Consider the following 14,665-nt stretch of genomic DNA (forward strand, 5'->3'; position numbering starts at 1 on the left):
ATGCTCTTGCTTAGGTAGCGGTAGGGAAAGCTTCTGGATGCACAGTTCACAAGTAATAATGCTCTACAGAGGTTCATCCTGTATGTGTCGGACCATATCTCGGACCGCGATAGAAGCTGGCAGAGCAAGACCAAGCTGTAATAGTTGGCCAGTTGGGTTGGGCACTGAAAGTTTTGCCAAATTATTTATCATGTTAACAACCTCGGCCGTTTCGTATAGGTCTTCCACAGACATAAAAGGCATAAGCTTCTTACTTTCGTCGTAGACTAAGACAAGCTGTTTTCCGGCACGTATAAGAGCCACGAAAATCTCATTAGGGCACCTGTCGTTCGAAATATCGCGGCCAAAATTCTCAAAGAACGAGGAGTCAATACCAAAAAGAATGACTAAATGACGCTCGCTGCCTTTAAACTGATGGATAGTAGAAACACACATCTTCCCGTAAGTCACTCTATCATCCAGAGCCACCTCGTCATTGGTCGATATCGCAATTGGAATGCGATAATTCTTAGACAATATATTAGTCAAGAGCTTCAATAGCTTGTTTTTTCTCAGAGACAGTGCTATCAATGCGCTATTCTTTGCTCCATAGCGCTTGATCAGGGCTGACAATCTCTTAGCTAGCGCATAGCTATCATAAGGGTCGCATCTCAGCACAATAGGTTTAGGACCGGGTTTTGAGCTAGAAATGTATGATTCGTCATTAAGAAAAACCCGATTGATAAATTGAACTAAATGATTCAATAGCCTAAAGCTTTGGCTCAAAGGAATCTTAACGAATGGGTAGGGACTTATATAAGCAAGTATTCGAGGAGCTAGTGAGAGGTAGCAATGATCGGCACCGCGAAATCAATATATAGATTACCGCTCGTCACCTAGTATGACGAGTTGGGGAGAATGATCGTCAGTCCCCTGTTTATTAGCTAGGATAAAGCAATTAGTTAGCCAGTAAATAATTTCAGTACAATCCTAAAATTCGTCCAAAACAATAATATCAAATAGCGTAAAATTCCAGCGAAGAAGCTCCTTGCAACGAAGGACTCTCCTTCTTTGTTCTAATAGTTCAGCATCATTACGCACAACAGCTCCAAACAGCAAGCCGGCCATCCCGTGAAAAGTGAAAACTTGGCAATTAGTATAAGGATGAAGCCGATGACGCATCTCAAGTTGAAGTCTCTTCGAATAAGTGATCACTGCTACTCGCTTATCCGGATAAGCGGCGATAATAGCTTCAGCTGTAGCCGTTTTGCCCAATCCTAGCCGCGCTGACACTACCGCATTTTACATACGGCAGAGTCTTACAACTCTCAGTTGCTCAATAGATGGGGTAAACGAAGTCATTAAAGACTTCTCCCATCGTTGAAGTAGGTCATAACTGTGTATAGAGAATCGAGGAGATCTTTTAGGACAAAAACCCTGGAGCTGATATTTTTAAATGCTAGCGTCAACATCGTCTTATATATGCTCCCACTGCGGGTGTTCCATTTACTCACTCGTAGCTTAGAGATGTGCAGCAGTCAGACAATCATCTCAGTTTCAACGTCCACGATGTGGGAACATCGGCACTTTTGGTTGATCTGAGTTTGGGTTGAATACTTGCTGATTTGATGATGCACATGCATAGAAGAATATGAAAACCAATTGCTGTATCTGGAACTGCGATAGGTAGTAACCAGGCCCTGACGAAAATGGACGCTACTACTTGGGGAATTTGAAGGTGGGCGTTCTGTATACATACCATTATTGTTGTTTTCACCAAGAGACATGATGTAAGATTTTGAAGGTGGCGTAAACTTAATAAACAAGAGCCTTTTCCAATCGTCGTGTTGGTTTTTCCAGGAGCAACAGTCCATGTAAGTATCTTCAATCAGTGCTGATTTCATGTGCCGAGTGCTTCCGCAAATAAGCAAGATCTAGAGCAGATATATCACAGTATTATGCAAATACCCTTCCGCTATTCTAACAAATTAAACATCTAATAAAACTTACTGAAAAATTGATGTAGATATGATGTATATATGATGTAGATAAACAGCATACTTCCAAGGTAAATGGAATTGTTAGGAATTACTGATTCCGGTTAGTACGTATACCCATTGCGGCCTAGATCCTCGATTTGGCTGAATCTGTGTGGCTAAGTTTCTGCATTTCACCAGGCTAAAAGCTAATTGTCTACTTAAAAAGGAAAACGCACCTTAGAAATTCTCAGACCAGTACGAGCCACAAAGCTTCGACAGAGCTTGGAGCTTTACTACAGATCAAGCGCCCCTTTCGTGATTTTCCTTATGACTCTCTCTGGGACCACGAATTTCTTCAGCATGTTGACGAATGGGCATCATTCATAAAACAACTCCACTCCCTGTTAGCCGGAGTGTCGCATCTAAGTAAATTATTGTTAATGCTTAGGCAAATTTAAAGCCCCATTCACAACGGCCCTATACAGTTGTTGTAGATGAAAAAGGACCTTTAACTCGAATTAGTTGACTGTTATCGGCTGAGGGCCGTAGTCTAACCCCGCCTTGACGGAAATTATATAGTTTGCCGAGCGTAGTTGAATAAGAGGATACTGAACTGTGGCGTATGACTAGGCGCACACAACACAAGAAGTTAACTGAAAGTCGACCACGCAGCCTTAATGCATATAATTCTTGTTCTAACAAGTACGCCTGCTAATCAGATCTAGGCCTGTTGCCAACTTAAGGATTCATTTATCAAACCACGGCAGTCTTCATTGTATGGCGCGAACAATACCTCAGGTAGGCTTAAATCTCCGGCAAAATCGATGAAGTATCTGATTCTGAACAGTGGTAGACTGCTCGGATCGTTATCCCGCGAATTGCTAAGCTACAACACTTCGCCCACTTTTTCAGCGTTAAAAGAAAGAGCCACGGGCCAGCGAAGCAAAGTGACTTGCAACTACTTCCAGAACATAACATCACTCAGGAAACAGCGGGCAGGGAAAATATAGGACCATACGACCGGGCCTTTCAGCAACACCTCATCAATTACGGCATATTTCCTCATGCTTATGAGTTCCCAGATGGTGGATTGCCGCCAAAGCTTGAAAATAAAGGAGATATCCTTCAGGCTCTGGCCCAACCCAGAGCATCGCTGGGTCATTTCTCAAACCATGACTTCCGCAAGTTCGAACTAGCAGAAGCGCAAGCAATAAAGGAGAGAGATATCACGACAAGCGTCATCCCTATCATTGAAGGAGATATAGGGGACAGAAAATGCCTCGCTGGCAAGATTCCGTTCACGAATTTTAAGCATCTAACGGACGGTACGCTTGTGCCAGCCAGCCCCGATATATTCTATGGTGCGCGTCCGGAACAGCTCCACCCACAAATACGCAAAGCATTGAGCGGTCGTGTTGTCCCTTCTACTCAGAATGATCTCCCTGTCGCGCCGAATTTTTTCGTGGAAGTAAAAGGGAAGGACGGGTCTGCAGCTGTAGCTCAACGACAGCTATTTTACGATATGGCTCTTGGAGAAAGAGGCCAACAGGCTCTTCGATCGCGCAATCCCTTTCACGCTTCATACGATAACAAATCTCGTACTCTCGGCTGCTTGTATCTGGATGGACAATTGAAGATTTTCGCTACCCATGCAATACAACCATCCTCGCCTGTTGGGCCACCAGGATTTGTTGTAACACAGCTTGGAGCATTTGCCTTGACCAACGATGTCGATACCTTTCGGCGAGGAGCCGCAGCATATCGAAATGGTAGGGACTGGACAAAGAAACAAAGAAATGACGCAATTGAGCAAGCAAACGAGAGGCTAAGCTGGGACGAAGTCATTAAGTTCCGTCCAGCCCTGACCTTGCCGGGGCTCAAGCGCTTTTGGTTCACAGCTGTATCGAGATTGCAGCGGAGGGAGTGAATTCTTAGGATATACATAAGCCCTGCAAGGAGACCCTGTTTAACAGCATGAAGACAAACAGACTTGAAACAGTAAAGACACCACTTGCTGAGCATGGCGGAACCTAGTGTATGCGACGATAGGTCGTATATCCGTAAAATGGACTGAGCGATTGACAGAGCGCACTACCTGTCTAGATGGGCACTAAAAAATGGGGCCCGAAACCCTACACAGACATGAAACCTTCGAGTTACCTCTCCGTGATCTTAACATCATACCATTACTTTAATGAGTGGGTATTGATATTAGTCTTGTTTCTCATTCGCCGATTGTATTAGCGTGACTGTCACTATGAAACTCTGAAATCGCTTCACTAGGTTACGAGTTTCCGATACTCGCGGTTAGCACCGAAGATACATTTTAAGCGTGTATTTCCGAAGTTCTTCTAGGATATCTTCCGGATATCGTCCATTCTTAGAGCATATATGCAGCACTATCTTAACATGGTATCAGCTTCCATCATCTACACTGAAAATTAGCTCAAGGGTAGCGCACATTCCCAGCCCTTATTTGTCTCACAGGCCTCAGTGAGGACGGCAATGAGACGCTCGTCATACACAATATACTGCGAGATCAATGGAATTCGTTGAAAGCTAATCGCGTGCCTAAAGAGGGGTCAGTAGTTAGTTGTGGGTCGATTAGTGCGGGGTAAACTCACTGCGAATAATTCGATCAATTGTGTATACTTGCATTCAGGTCGCACGGCCCAAAGCAAGCCGCCTCATCCATCACTTCTGCCCTTCGGAATGGATCGCACCCGCGCTGCTTGCAACTGCAGCCTCTCTCAGTCTTCATACACATCTAATCAATATCGTAAGGGTCCTGGCGTGTCGCGATGTACAAGCTGCGTCCATGGGCATGCATCCAACACCTCGTTAGGTCAGTTCTCCAGCAGTGGCAGATACAACAACCCCAGGTCGGCTTCCAGCGTAGAATTTTTTTTTATATATTGTACATGTGTCTTGCTTATTGATTCTCAATAAAGAGAATAAAGAGAATAAGTAATTTTTACTGGACGCATTTACCTGTCATACTTGGCAGGTTAACTAAGCGACCAATCAGGCCTCCGCTTTAACAGAGGCCAGCCTAACCAGCAGACCCTGCTTATTGGTCAACTCGCAGAATACTAATCAAATTTTGCTAATTATTCATTAAATCCAAGTTTTGGGCTTGCAGTTCCTATTATCTTATTGCTGGATGTGGCATTATTAGAGGTTGAATTTAGCAAGTGCTTTAGCACATAGGGGGAATCATAAATTCAATGTATACATATATGTGACGTCCTGATCCCTATTCCTAGTATAGGGTAAGGGTTCCCAAGGTAATAAACCTAGGTCGTAGGTCTATGTTGGCAGAGAGGACAGGGAGTAGCTTTTGAGCGGTTGTAATCACAAGTGCGTAAGAGTAGAATAGAAGGGGTAACTTATATTCAGTCTTGATACTTTGTTAACGACTGGCTGTCTAAACTATCTGAATGAGAGTGATGAAAGAAACTTATATATCCAGTCGTTCCAGGTGGCTCATATCGTGATGTCTCTTTGTACTGAGTGAGCCTGCTACCTTGGTGTCGAGGCTCACACTTCTTTGTTGTACATACCTGAGTGAGCCCGGGGTCCTTGATCCTGATTGGCTGTTCCTTCCGTACTTTACCCGAAGGGTACGTACTTCTGGTCAGATCGTAACAGCCTCTGTCAGAGTAGTTTTGGAACAAAAGACGCCTTTAACTCCATTTATGCCGGTGACTGTCTTGGATACGACAAGCTGGGCAACATTGGCGACCAGGTTTATGTTTACATACCATTGCAAAAGTTCCGCTAATCCTTGGAAGCAATTGTTACCAGTCGCAGCATGCGTGTAATAATAAGAGTTCCAAGAGTAAGATAAGCCCCATGCTAGCCTGTGGATCTGTTCCAATTCTCTTATTAACTGGGTTCTGCAACTCTACATCATTAGACATACTCAACAGGATTGCGTCATAATTTTTTCTACGAGAGCTTTCGGCGAAAATGCTATAAAGAAGCGGTAAGTCTTGATAAGAGCCTTTACTATCTTCCAAATTATAGATACATAGTAGTCTCCTTCACATATCCCTATTAGCTAGTTTACAAAATCGATATTTCTAAGAGTAGACACTTGCGCAACTGATGATAATAATGACAATCCCCTAATTAAACGGATACGGCATTGATGGGACAGGGTTATCCGAATAGCAAGAATACATAGGGTCCTCATCTCCAAGGTAGCCCACGCACGCCCTGCAATTCAGCAGCGTATCAGGATCATATTTTTGCTTAATCGCAAGCAGCTTATCGTAATTTGCACCGAAGAAGACATTTTGCCAGTCAGCCTCGTTCGGGTCTGCTTCGTTCAAGTACGCGGCCTGCACCGTAAGTGGCTTCTTGAATTCTCCCATAGCAGCGCGAGCAGCTGCCGTAGCCTGGTCCCTGGTGGAGTCAGGAGAGCCGGGCAGCCAAACTGCCACTCCGATGAGATGCCAGAAAGTATTTCGCCATGCGGGATTGGCGCTGGTTGCATTTTGCGCATCAGGTGTATTGCTTGCTCCAGTCGCTAGGATGAGAACCTCAAATGCACTGCCCAGGGAGCCACCCAGCTGCTGACGGGCACTTTCCATGCCCTGCAAAATGCCGCTGACGAGGGCATCCACATTGGCAGGGGTTTCGAAATTATCCTTGGTGATGAGGCGACTCGGGGTCAAGACGGAAACGCCAACACCACCGAATCTCTCAAGGTAAGCTTCTTGACCGGCGTAGAAGTCCTTCTCACTACTATACAAAACGTAGGAGTTGGTTGTAATGTTGAGTCCCGCATGGCCAGTCAAGAAGGAATTATACCGGGATGTGAGTTGCTTTATCGTCCCCAGGGGGTCTTGACCAACAGGCAGCACTTCGAGCAGTTGAAACTCAGTCGCTGTAACGACATTATAGGCCGCAATACCATTCTTTGACCAGTTAGTTTGCTCATGAGACAGCTCTGTAAGAACATCAGTCAAAACCGTGCTCTTTGTGTAGTCAGGATCGCTATAATCGACGGTCGCTTCTAGGCGCCATGCGGCCCATTGCGTCTTGGGATACACCTGGAACTTGTAGTTGACGAGGATAGCATATGATTGTCCGCCACCGCCTCGCATTGCCCAGAAGAGGTCAGGATCATTGCACTCGTTGATGGTCCGGAAAACTCCGTCGGGCGTGACAACGTCGAACTCAACAGCCTGATCCACCATCAGTCCGTAAGAGGGTGCCAGGGGACCATGGCCGGCGCCTTGGCCAAATCCGCCTGCAATGCCCACCGTAGCGCAGCCGCCAATGGTAACCATCATGTTATGCTTGTCGAAGAAGCCCATAGCTTCCTCTGCATTAACACCAGCCCCGATAATAGCAATATTTTGCTTGTTGCCTGCAGCAGGACAATTTTGGACCGTGAAAGAGGATTCGAACGACATATTCTTCAATTTATTAGTGCTGAGGACAAGGGTGTTCGCTGCGCTGCTTCGACCAAGATAGTCATGGCCAGTATTCTTGACCACTATTCGAATACCGTATTTCCGAATAAACGCTAGCGTAGTCGTAATATCTTGACTGTTTTGGATATTAACCTGCAACGCAGAGAGTCTTCCTAGGGAGCACGTCTGTCCCTGTGGTGCGAAAACGCCAGGATAACAATTTGCGGTGCCACAAGTCTCCCACGCCGTATTTTCCAGCGCTCCACTAGATGTTTGGCGAAAGGTGCCATTCATATAGTTTGCCTGGACGGTAGCACACGCGTCACTGTCGAAGTTGGGCGAGTTAGGGAAGCAGACGCTTCCCATTGGGGCCGTGACTTTTAGAGCTCCTGAGACGCTCTGATTGAAAGCCTGTAACTCTGAGGTAGTGGGCCAGCAAGACTGCCCTGGCTGGCAATTAAATATTGAGCCATTGGCAGTGGCGGGAATAAGCAAGTGAGTTGCCATGAAAAGTGGCTTTGTGAGGCGCATGATAAATACACAAAGAAGTGTAGAGATGATATGGTGCTGATGTCGAATCTCAACCTCCTGAAAACAGGATCAAGTAGTCTTTAAGTATTCATGGACCCTGTGCCGCACCCCTGCTTCCTCGAGGGCCTCTAGAAACATACTTGTATACTCCGTAAGTAGCACAGAGATACGAGTTATAATCCAAAAAAAGGAGGAGAAGAAAAAAAAAAAACTCCATCCATATCGACTGCTGTTCGCATTTCGGTGCAATGATGTGAAGTCTCTCACCTACACCGCATCATACGTGAAGGGGTGTTTCCACTCAGTCTCGGCGCCACGGGCCGCATTAAGTAAGCGCTAGCCCTGGAGATCACTAGTACTGCTATTATAATTGGTTATTTTTCATCGAATCTTAGTACGCAGTATGTTAATTATGGAGTATATCGGAGCCTTTTCGTGTCTCTTTAGCTGGGGTTACTCAGGGGCACCTTGTTTTGCAACCTTTCTCACATGGTAAGCAAATGTGAGCAGAGCCCCTACGAAGATCATGTACGTACCTAGTACTAGTAAGTAGTTGGTTGACAGCTGGTGGAAGAAAAATACCTGAAATAAGTTGGACGATTTATTCTAAAAACAACCGTAATAAACAAACTTGGGCTGCTTATATAAACAAACAATTTAATAACTGGTTACACCACACTGTTTCTGAGTTGAGATGAACTAGGCGCCATATATATGTATCTCAGCACGCGAAAAGAGTGTTTTCTATTCTTATTATAAACCTGGTAGCCTAGACGGCCAACTATTAGGCTATTGAAAACAATTGGAGATTACCGTGATTCGGCCCGTCATCATCCCCCATGACACTTTGTATGATCTTACATCCATGATACCACAACCTAGCTATTCCCAGGTAAGTGTAAGTCCTTACTACTAGTTAATTATCATAACTTACCTCTCTCCGACCACGATATGGCCCTCAGGAGATTGCGATGAACTAGTGGCACCAATCATATGCAGGATGCATTCTACTAATACTACCCTCATAATTCAGCTTCCAGCCGAAAAGCATCACCACTAACAGACTTCAAGTCGAGGCACTAAGACATTCGTTGTATTTAAGCAGGGCCGCGTCTTGGTTACGATGCGCACTAGACACAGAGAGCAGTGATGTTCATGATCGGTTTCCTCTTTTCCTCTCTCTCTCTTTCTTTAAAGAGAAGGCGCACGGACTCTTGGTACCTTGCAGTACTCTACAGTACTCGACTGAACTGGACTGCTAGAAGTGGCTGAATGTAAAGGCCTGAAAAGCCCCTAGTGCGTGCCCAAAAATCCACTATAGACCGTAAAAGTCAAGTTCTTTCAAGTAGCTACAAGTACATAGTAGCCTTTGGCTCACGTGCTCGGATCACAACAGTGCCACTAAGACTGTTAGGTACGTAGTGATCGTCATTAGCTACAACGGCGAATCTCAGGTATCTCGTAATTACTCATATGACGTTGGATGCATTGTCGCTCTACGCCGTATTGGGCTTTGCGGTTACATTTTTGATCAGATTCAAATCATAGAGAATATTTAATTTTTAATTTAGTATATACTTAAATCACGAGTATTATGATTATCTATTCCATTTCGTCAATGCTTTCACAGCATCATCTGCAGACTCTGAGTATGTTGCAACACATGGCACAACGCAAGGAAAGATGCCAGTAAAATGTAAGCCACGTGATGCCACGTGGCACTGCACCTAAGCACACCGTGTCCTTTACGACTCACTGGTGCAACGCTGATACGCACACTCAGCAGGGCATCCGCAGTGCTTGATAAACAACCATGGATGCGGATAGCTCTATAAACGACTGGTCTAGTGACGATGCGAGCGAGTCTCAGCCCTGTGATTTCGCCGATTCCGAGGACGAGCATTCTCAGCAACTGACTCTAACTCGACGCAGCCAGCTGAGACCTGCCGGAAATGGCCTTGCATTCGTTCCTTACGCTGACTGGAGGCCAGGACGATCGTATAACCAGCAGCCAGCCGAGAATATCTGGTATGATGTGGAATGGAAGCTGTCTGTGAACAACAGGCGGAAGACGGGCGAATCAGAACCGGGGATTGCGTTATCGCCACGCCAGTTCTGGAAATACGTCCTCCAGCCGAAGTTACAAGCTGTTATGAAAAGTGCCAAGAGTCCCTTGACAGCTTCCGATACGCAAATCCTCTTGTCCGTTAGTGACCGTAAAACGAGCAGCATAACAAAGCGGTTTTCAAAGTTAGATATTAACTGGCTATTTGTGGCAAAGCAACTACAAGAATGGAGCCGGTTCTTGACAGACGACAAGGTTAAGAAACTGAAGGTCGAAATTACATTTTACTATATAGAGGACAAAAGCAGGACAGCTCCCGCAGTGCGCGGGGCCAATGCCACTCAAGGTGCAGAGAGAGGCTCGAATTAGTGCCGAAAGAGCTGTCCTGGGTCGGCCGGAAAGCTGGAGGCAGGTCATCGCTCTTGTTCGTTGCCCAGGACCCCCATGCAATAAAGGCCCTTATTGCTGGCGAGACGGGCAAACGCACTATAAGTTGCTTAGCCATCACTTGAAGATGCTTGTTGATGAGGTGCAGAAGGGCCACAGTATGCAAACACACAATGACATTCCAGAACATATCCGAGAGGAATTGCACGCGGAACAGCAGCAACAAGCCGAGCGCGAGCACAAGAGACGGCGACGGGATTCAGACAGTTGCCCTACTGGCTTTCCAGTAATCCATATTCATAACGCTCCAAGTAATGCTAATGCCGGGGCTAGCTCTAGTATCCTTTCCACACCTGAGATGGTTTTCCCAACATCGCCTACCTTTGACATCCAGGGATCTAGAGAGGACGCAGTAAAGGCTTATGTGGTGTGGCAGTGTTCTAAGGTCAGCAGTCAGGAACAGAAAAGCTCCTACGACTTGGCTCAGAGCCTGACCTTGGATCACGGCCTCTGTCTCTACATGGTTTACACTAACCAGAGGAGGTATTTCCAATTCTATAGAGAACATGGCGTTTTAGATGGCGTTGCGTGGCATTTTGTTTGTGATATTAAGCTTTTTCTTAAAGATGCGTAGCCTTATAGAAAGTAGAGTAGGCTCTTTACAGACACATGGTTAAGAATAATTAAATAAATTGTTATAGCCCATGTTCATGGTTCCTCAATGCTAATTAGTGCGTTCTTGAAATGGCCTCTAGCACTCTTTTTTCGGCTACCCACCGCCTTTACACACTCTTCCAAGAATAACTTGAAGTCTGCCTTGATAAGCTCCCAATCGTCATGCACTCGTGACCTGATGTAATTCTTCAGCTCGCCAAAGAACTCTTCAATCGGACTGAAGTCGGGTGAGTACGCCGACACTACTACGCCTGCAGCCTCACACATCCGCATCATTCTCTCCGAAAAGTGCCACAACGCGTTATCCATGACTAGAACAGACCTTGGCTCTGGGAACCTGCCGCAGTACGGTAAAAGCTTCTCAATGAAATCGTCAAATACCTGTGTGGTTGTTGAACCTTCGTACACCTCGAAATAAATCACCCCATCTTGGGTATATGCAGGGAGAATCTGAACCCGCTTGCCGCGATGAAATCGCTTGATCTGCACCAGTATTATACCTCTAGGAGCATAACCTCGCTTTCGGGTCCCAATAGTACGATCCGATCCACTCTCATCAACGAAGACGAAGTGTTCGGAACTGTAAGATAACCTCTCGTATATGTATTCTTCCCGCAGGTCAGGATCACGTTCTTTCGCGACGGTTCGGGCAACTTTCTTCGTCCAGTTTGCGTTCTGCAAGGTTCTCCCAATGGTGACACGTGATACACGGATGTTAAACTCTCTACGGAGGAAAGCAGCCATGTCCTCCTGGGTCATGCAAGGCTCGCAGGCTAGTCTGTTCTCTAAGGCGGCCCACATGACAGGAGTGATTTTCTTGGATGGGCCAGGTCTGTTCGGGGGAGCATCGATGGTCCCAAACCGCTTTATGTTCGATCGCGCGTAGCGTACGGTTCGTTGGGTGCATTCATTCAGCTTCGCTATTTCTTCATCGTTGATCTCTTCCTTATCCTCGAACTTACTGTTGATCATGGCCTCCATGATGGTGCGCTGCATTGTATGTAGATTCGGGGCCATGATAACCCATGCTAACGAGACTGTAACATACTGGTGACAAAGCGGTTATGGCAGGGAAGCAACAATGGTTGAAGACCCAACAGCCATGACTCATGCATTCCTGCCTACATAAGGCCTCAATTTCGCATTACGGCAGAACTCAGGTCCGTAAGTCATAATAGTAGCTTGCATGTGATGGCACGTGACTGGATCCTAAATACGAACTTCAAGTCCTGATTCCGAACAACCAGCTTTTTCTGCAATTTCGGAGCATCGAGATCCTAAGAGCGCAAGAATAACGCACCTAGCTTACCTTAATTTTGACCCTAAGCTAACTTCTCTGCATCTTCATCCCTCCCCAGTGCACGATATATTACTGCAAGATCTGCCATACTCCTGATCGTATCAGGATGCTTCTCGCCAAGAATCCCCCGCCGTAGTGCCAGTGCTTCCACTAATATTCCCTCTGCTTCTTTATACCTGCCAAGTGCATGATATGTCGCTGCAAGAGATGCCATACTCCTGATTGTATCAGGATGCTTATCGCCTAAGGTTGTCTTTCGTAGCCCATATGCTCTTTGGTCCGCAATCTCCCTCTCTCTCCATCTTCCACGTTCGTATAGATAATGCGACACCCTTGCTAATAAGTTCGCGGCCGTTAACTCTCTTCCACAGAGTGTAGCCCACTCACACGCCTGCTGTGCGTGTGTGATGCACTTCTCGCATTCGTTCCATACCTCTGGCCCACTGACCGGGAAGAGACTCAAAACAATCTCAAGTGCTGCGACCGAGAAATACTTTTCCTCTTTCTTTCGTTCCTTTCTACCCAGTCCATACCGCATTGCTTCTTGCACTAGCTTGTGCACCTTATATGCACGATTTCCATCTCCAGTGGCCTGTACACTTAAAAATGAAAAGTCACAGAGACGGGCGATAGCTTCAGTAATTTTATCACCATCACTATCAGAGTCTGATGAGGAATCATTATCGTGTGCTTCGTGAAAATAATCCATTACATTACTCTCGTCGCTGTAAAGAGCTGCCTGCTTGACCAACTCAAAAGGGATATTCTGGTTATCCAGAAAGGCGTGTATGTGCAAAATCTGATATGATGTCTTGTTTTCAATCTGAAGATACTCCATCGAAATGCTCCAGGTCTCCAAAATACTGTTTGACACCTCTCGTCGCCGGTGACGGTCACTTTGTGATTGCTTTAAGATCTTCCATCTTTTCTTGCCCTCTTTCAATTTCGACATGTATTCCTCAACAGTTGTCAAAGTCCTCTTTATATATGCTGCAGCTTGCGATATAGCGAGCGGTAGCCAGTCAAGCTCGGCAAGAAGTGCTGCAATATCTTTTGCCTCACCGCTGCTCGCTTGTTTATTTCTGGCACTGCCGAACAGCTCTTTCGCCTCATCTGGAGTCATATTTGAGACTTTAATTGCCCTTCGAGCAGCAACAAGACCTCCGGCGATGCGCTCGTCGCGGCTCGTCCAAAGAACTTGGCCCCTTGGACCTCTTGGGATGAAATTATCTAGGCTTAATGCATGTTCTCCCAGATTCGAAGCATCTTGTGCGGTATGGCCGACACCAAAGAGCTTCAAGTTATCCGCGTTATCTAGAATAAGTACCTAGGGAGGGCTCGTCTCGATACGGTAACGTACAGCCATTAAGAGATCCTCGCCATCGAGATTGCTTGGGAGACCTAGCCTCTTCGCGATCGACCTGAAGTCTTGGGTGAATGTGGTTTCGTTGTCGGCATGGACCCAGAACACGGAACAGGTGGGGACTTGGCACCGGCGATAGGCATAGTCGAGGGCAATCTGAGTTTTGCTGGGTTGCCGCTACTTAGCAACGTATTACACATCAGAGCGCCTAGATAACTTACCCTGAGCCACCAAGACCATAGAGGGCGGCGGTGGAATAGTCTTCGGATAGCGGCAAGATTCTACCTAGCTCGCTAATAAGGTCTTGACGAGGGATAAGCTCCTCATTGCGGGGAAAGGGAATCAGGACACAGGGTTCGCGGGGGTTACTGGCGTAATTGTAGATCACATCACCCTGATGAATCCGGGCATTATCTCCAATAGTATTGGACTCGATGGCGCGGGTAGAGCTCATAATGCCACTATTCTTGTCATAAAAAAGATGGTAAGCAACAGAAGCAAGGCTGAGAGGGCATTTGTGAGGTTAATCTGGATTATGCTTAGTTCTTCACCGGTGAGTGGGGTAACTTATGCCAAAGTTTGTTGACAAAATAACGTGAATCTAATAAGGGAAATGATCACGGAAGCTGAGTATGTCTTTTGTCACCTTTTCCAAGCGTGCGGGGTATGCTTGAGCTGCTGGAAAGTTCCCCTTCTGTCATTTCGGATAGCGGTAGAACTTAATTCCATAAGTCGAGACAAGCGTGCTAAAGGTACACAGTGTACCTAAAATACTGTACGCACTATGTGGGTTTGTCGACAAATTAAAAGAGTGAGAGTTGAAGAGGAAGCCGATTATGAACATCACTGTACATTCATTCATTCATTCATTCATTTATTACGCCCGGTAGAAAGTCCAAAAGGGCAACTATGAACCTATAGCACGTGTACATTCTGAAGCTTAGCTTGTACTTATACAGT

The 14,665-nt window shown here is 46.0% G+C and overlaps 5 protein-coding genes across 5 annotated transcripts; 2 read left to right on the forward strand and 3 right to left on the reverse strand.

The window, feature by feature from the left end:
* Positions 1–2,973: 2,973 nt before the first annotated feature.
* TRIVIDRAFT_127835 (uncharacterized protein) lies at positions 2,974–3,780 on the forward strand (the record flags this gene model as incomplete). Its single annotated transcript, XM_014098548.1, has 1 exon — positions 2,974–3,780. A coding segment is annotated over one exon (807 nt), but the record flags the coding sequence as incomplete, so codon positions are not given.
* Positions 3,781–6,088: 2,308 nt separating this feature from the next.
* TRIVIDRAFT_193258 (uncharacterized protein) lies at positions 6,089–7,750 on the reverse strand (the record flags this gene model as incomplete). The annotated part of the gene is made up of 1 exon (XM_014098549.1): positions 6,089–7,750. One exon carries the CDS (start codon positions 7,748–7,750, stop codon positions 6,089–6,091), a length of 1,662 nt encoding a protein of 553 aa, XP_013954024.1.
* Positions 7,751–9,728: 1,978 nt separating this feature from the next.
* On the forward strand, positions 9,729–11,044 carry TRIVIDRAFT_68184 (uncharacterized protein; the record flags this gene model as incomplete). The annotated part of the gene is made up of 3 exons (XM_014098550.1): positions 9,729–10,235; positions 10,276–10,910; positions 11,002–11,044. 3 exons carry the CDS (start codon positions 9,729–9,731, stop codon positions 11,042–11,044), a joined length of 1,185 nt encoding a protein of 394 aa, XP_013954025.1.
* Positions 11,043–11,341, reverse strand: TRIVIDRAFT_213541 (uncharacterized protein; the record flags this gene model as incomplete). The annotated part of the gene is made up of 1 exon (XM_014098551.1): positions 11,043–11,341. One exon carries the CDS (start codon positions 11,316–11,318, stop codon positions 11,076–11,078), a length of 243 nt encoding a protein of 80 aa, XP_013954026.1.
* A 1,023-nt stretch (positions 11,342–12,364) lies between these two features.
* On the reverse strand, positions 12,365–14,159 carry TRIVIDRAFT_68183 (uncharacterized protein; the record flags this gene model as incomplete). Its single annotated transcript, XM_014098552.1, has 3 exons — positions 12,365–13,636; positions 13,703–13,871; positions 13,927–14,159. 3 exons carry the CDS (start codon positions 14,157–14,159, stop codon positions 12,365–12,367), a joined length of 1,674 nt encoding a protein of 557 aa, XP_013954027.1.
* Positions 14,160–14,665: the final 506 nt, after the last annotated feature.

Source organism: Trichoderma virens (assembly GCF_000170995.1).
Source record: "Trichoderma virens Gv29-8 chromosome Unknown TRIVIscaffold_82, whole genome shotgun sequence".
In the NCBI taxonomy this organism is placed as follows: Eukaryota; Fungi; Ascomycota; class Sordariomycetes; order Hypocreales; family Hypocreaceae; genus Trichoderma; species Trichoderma virens.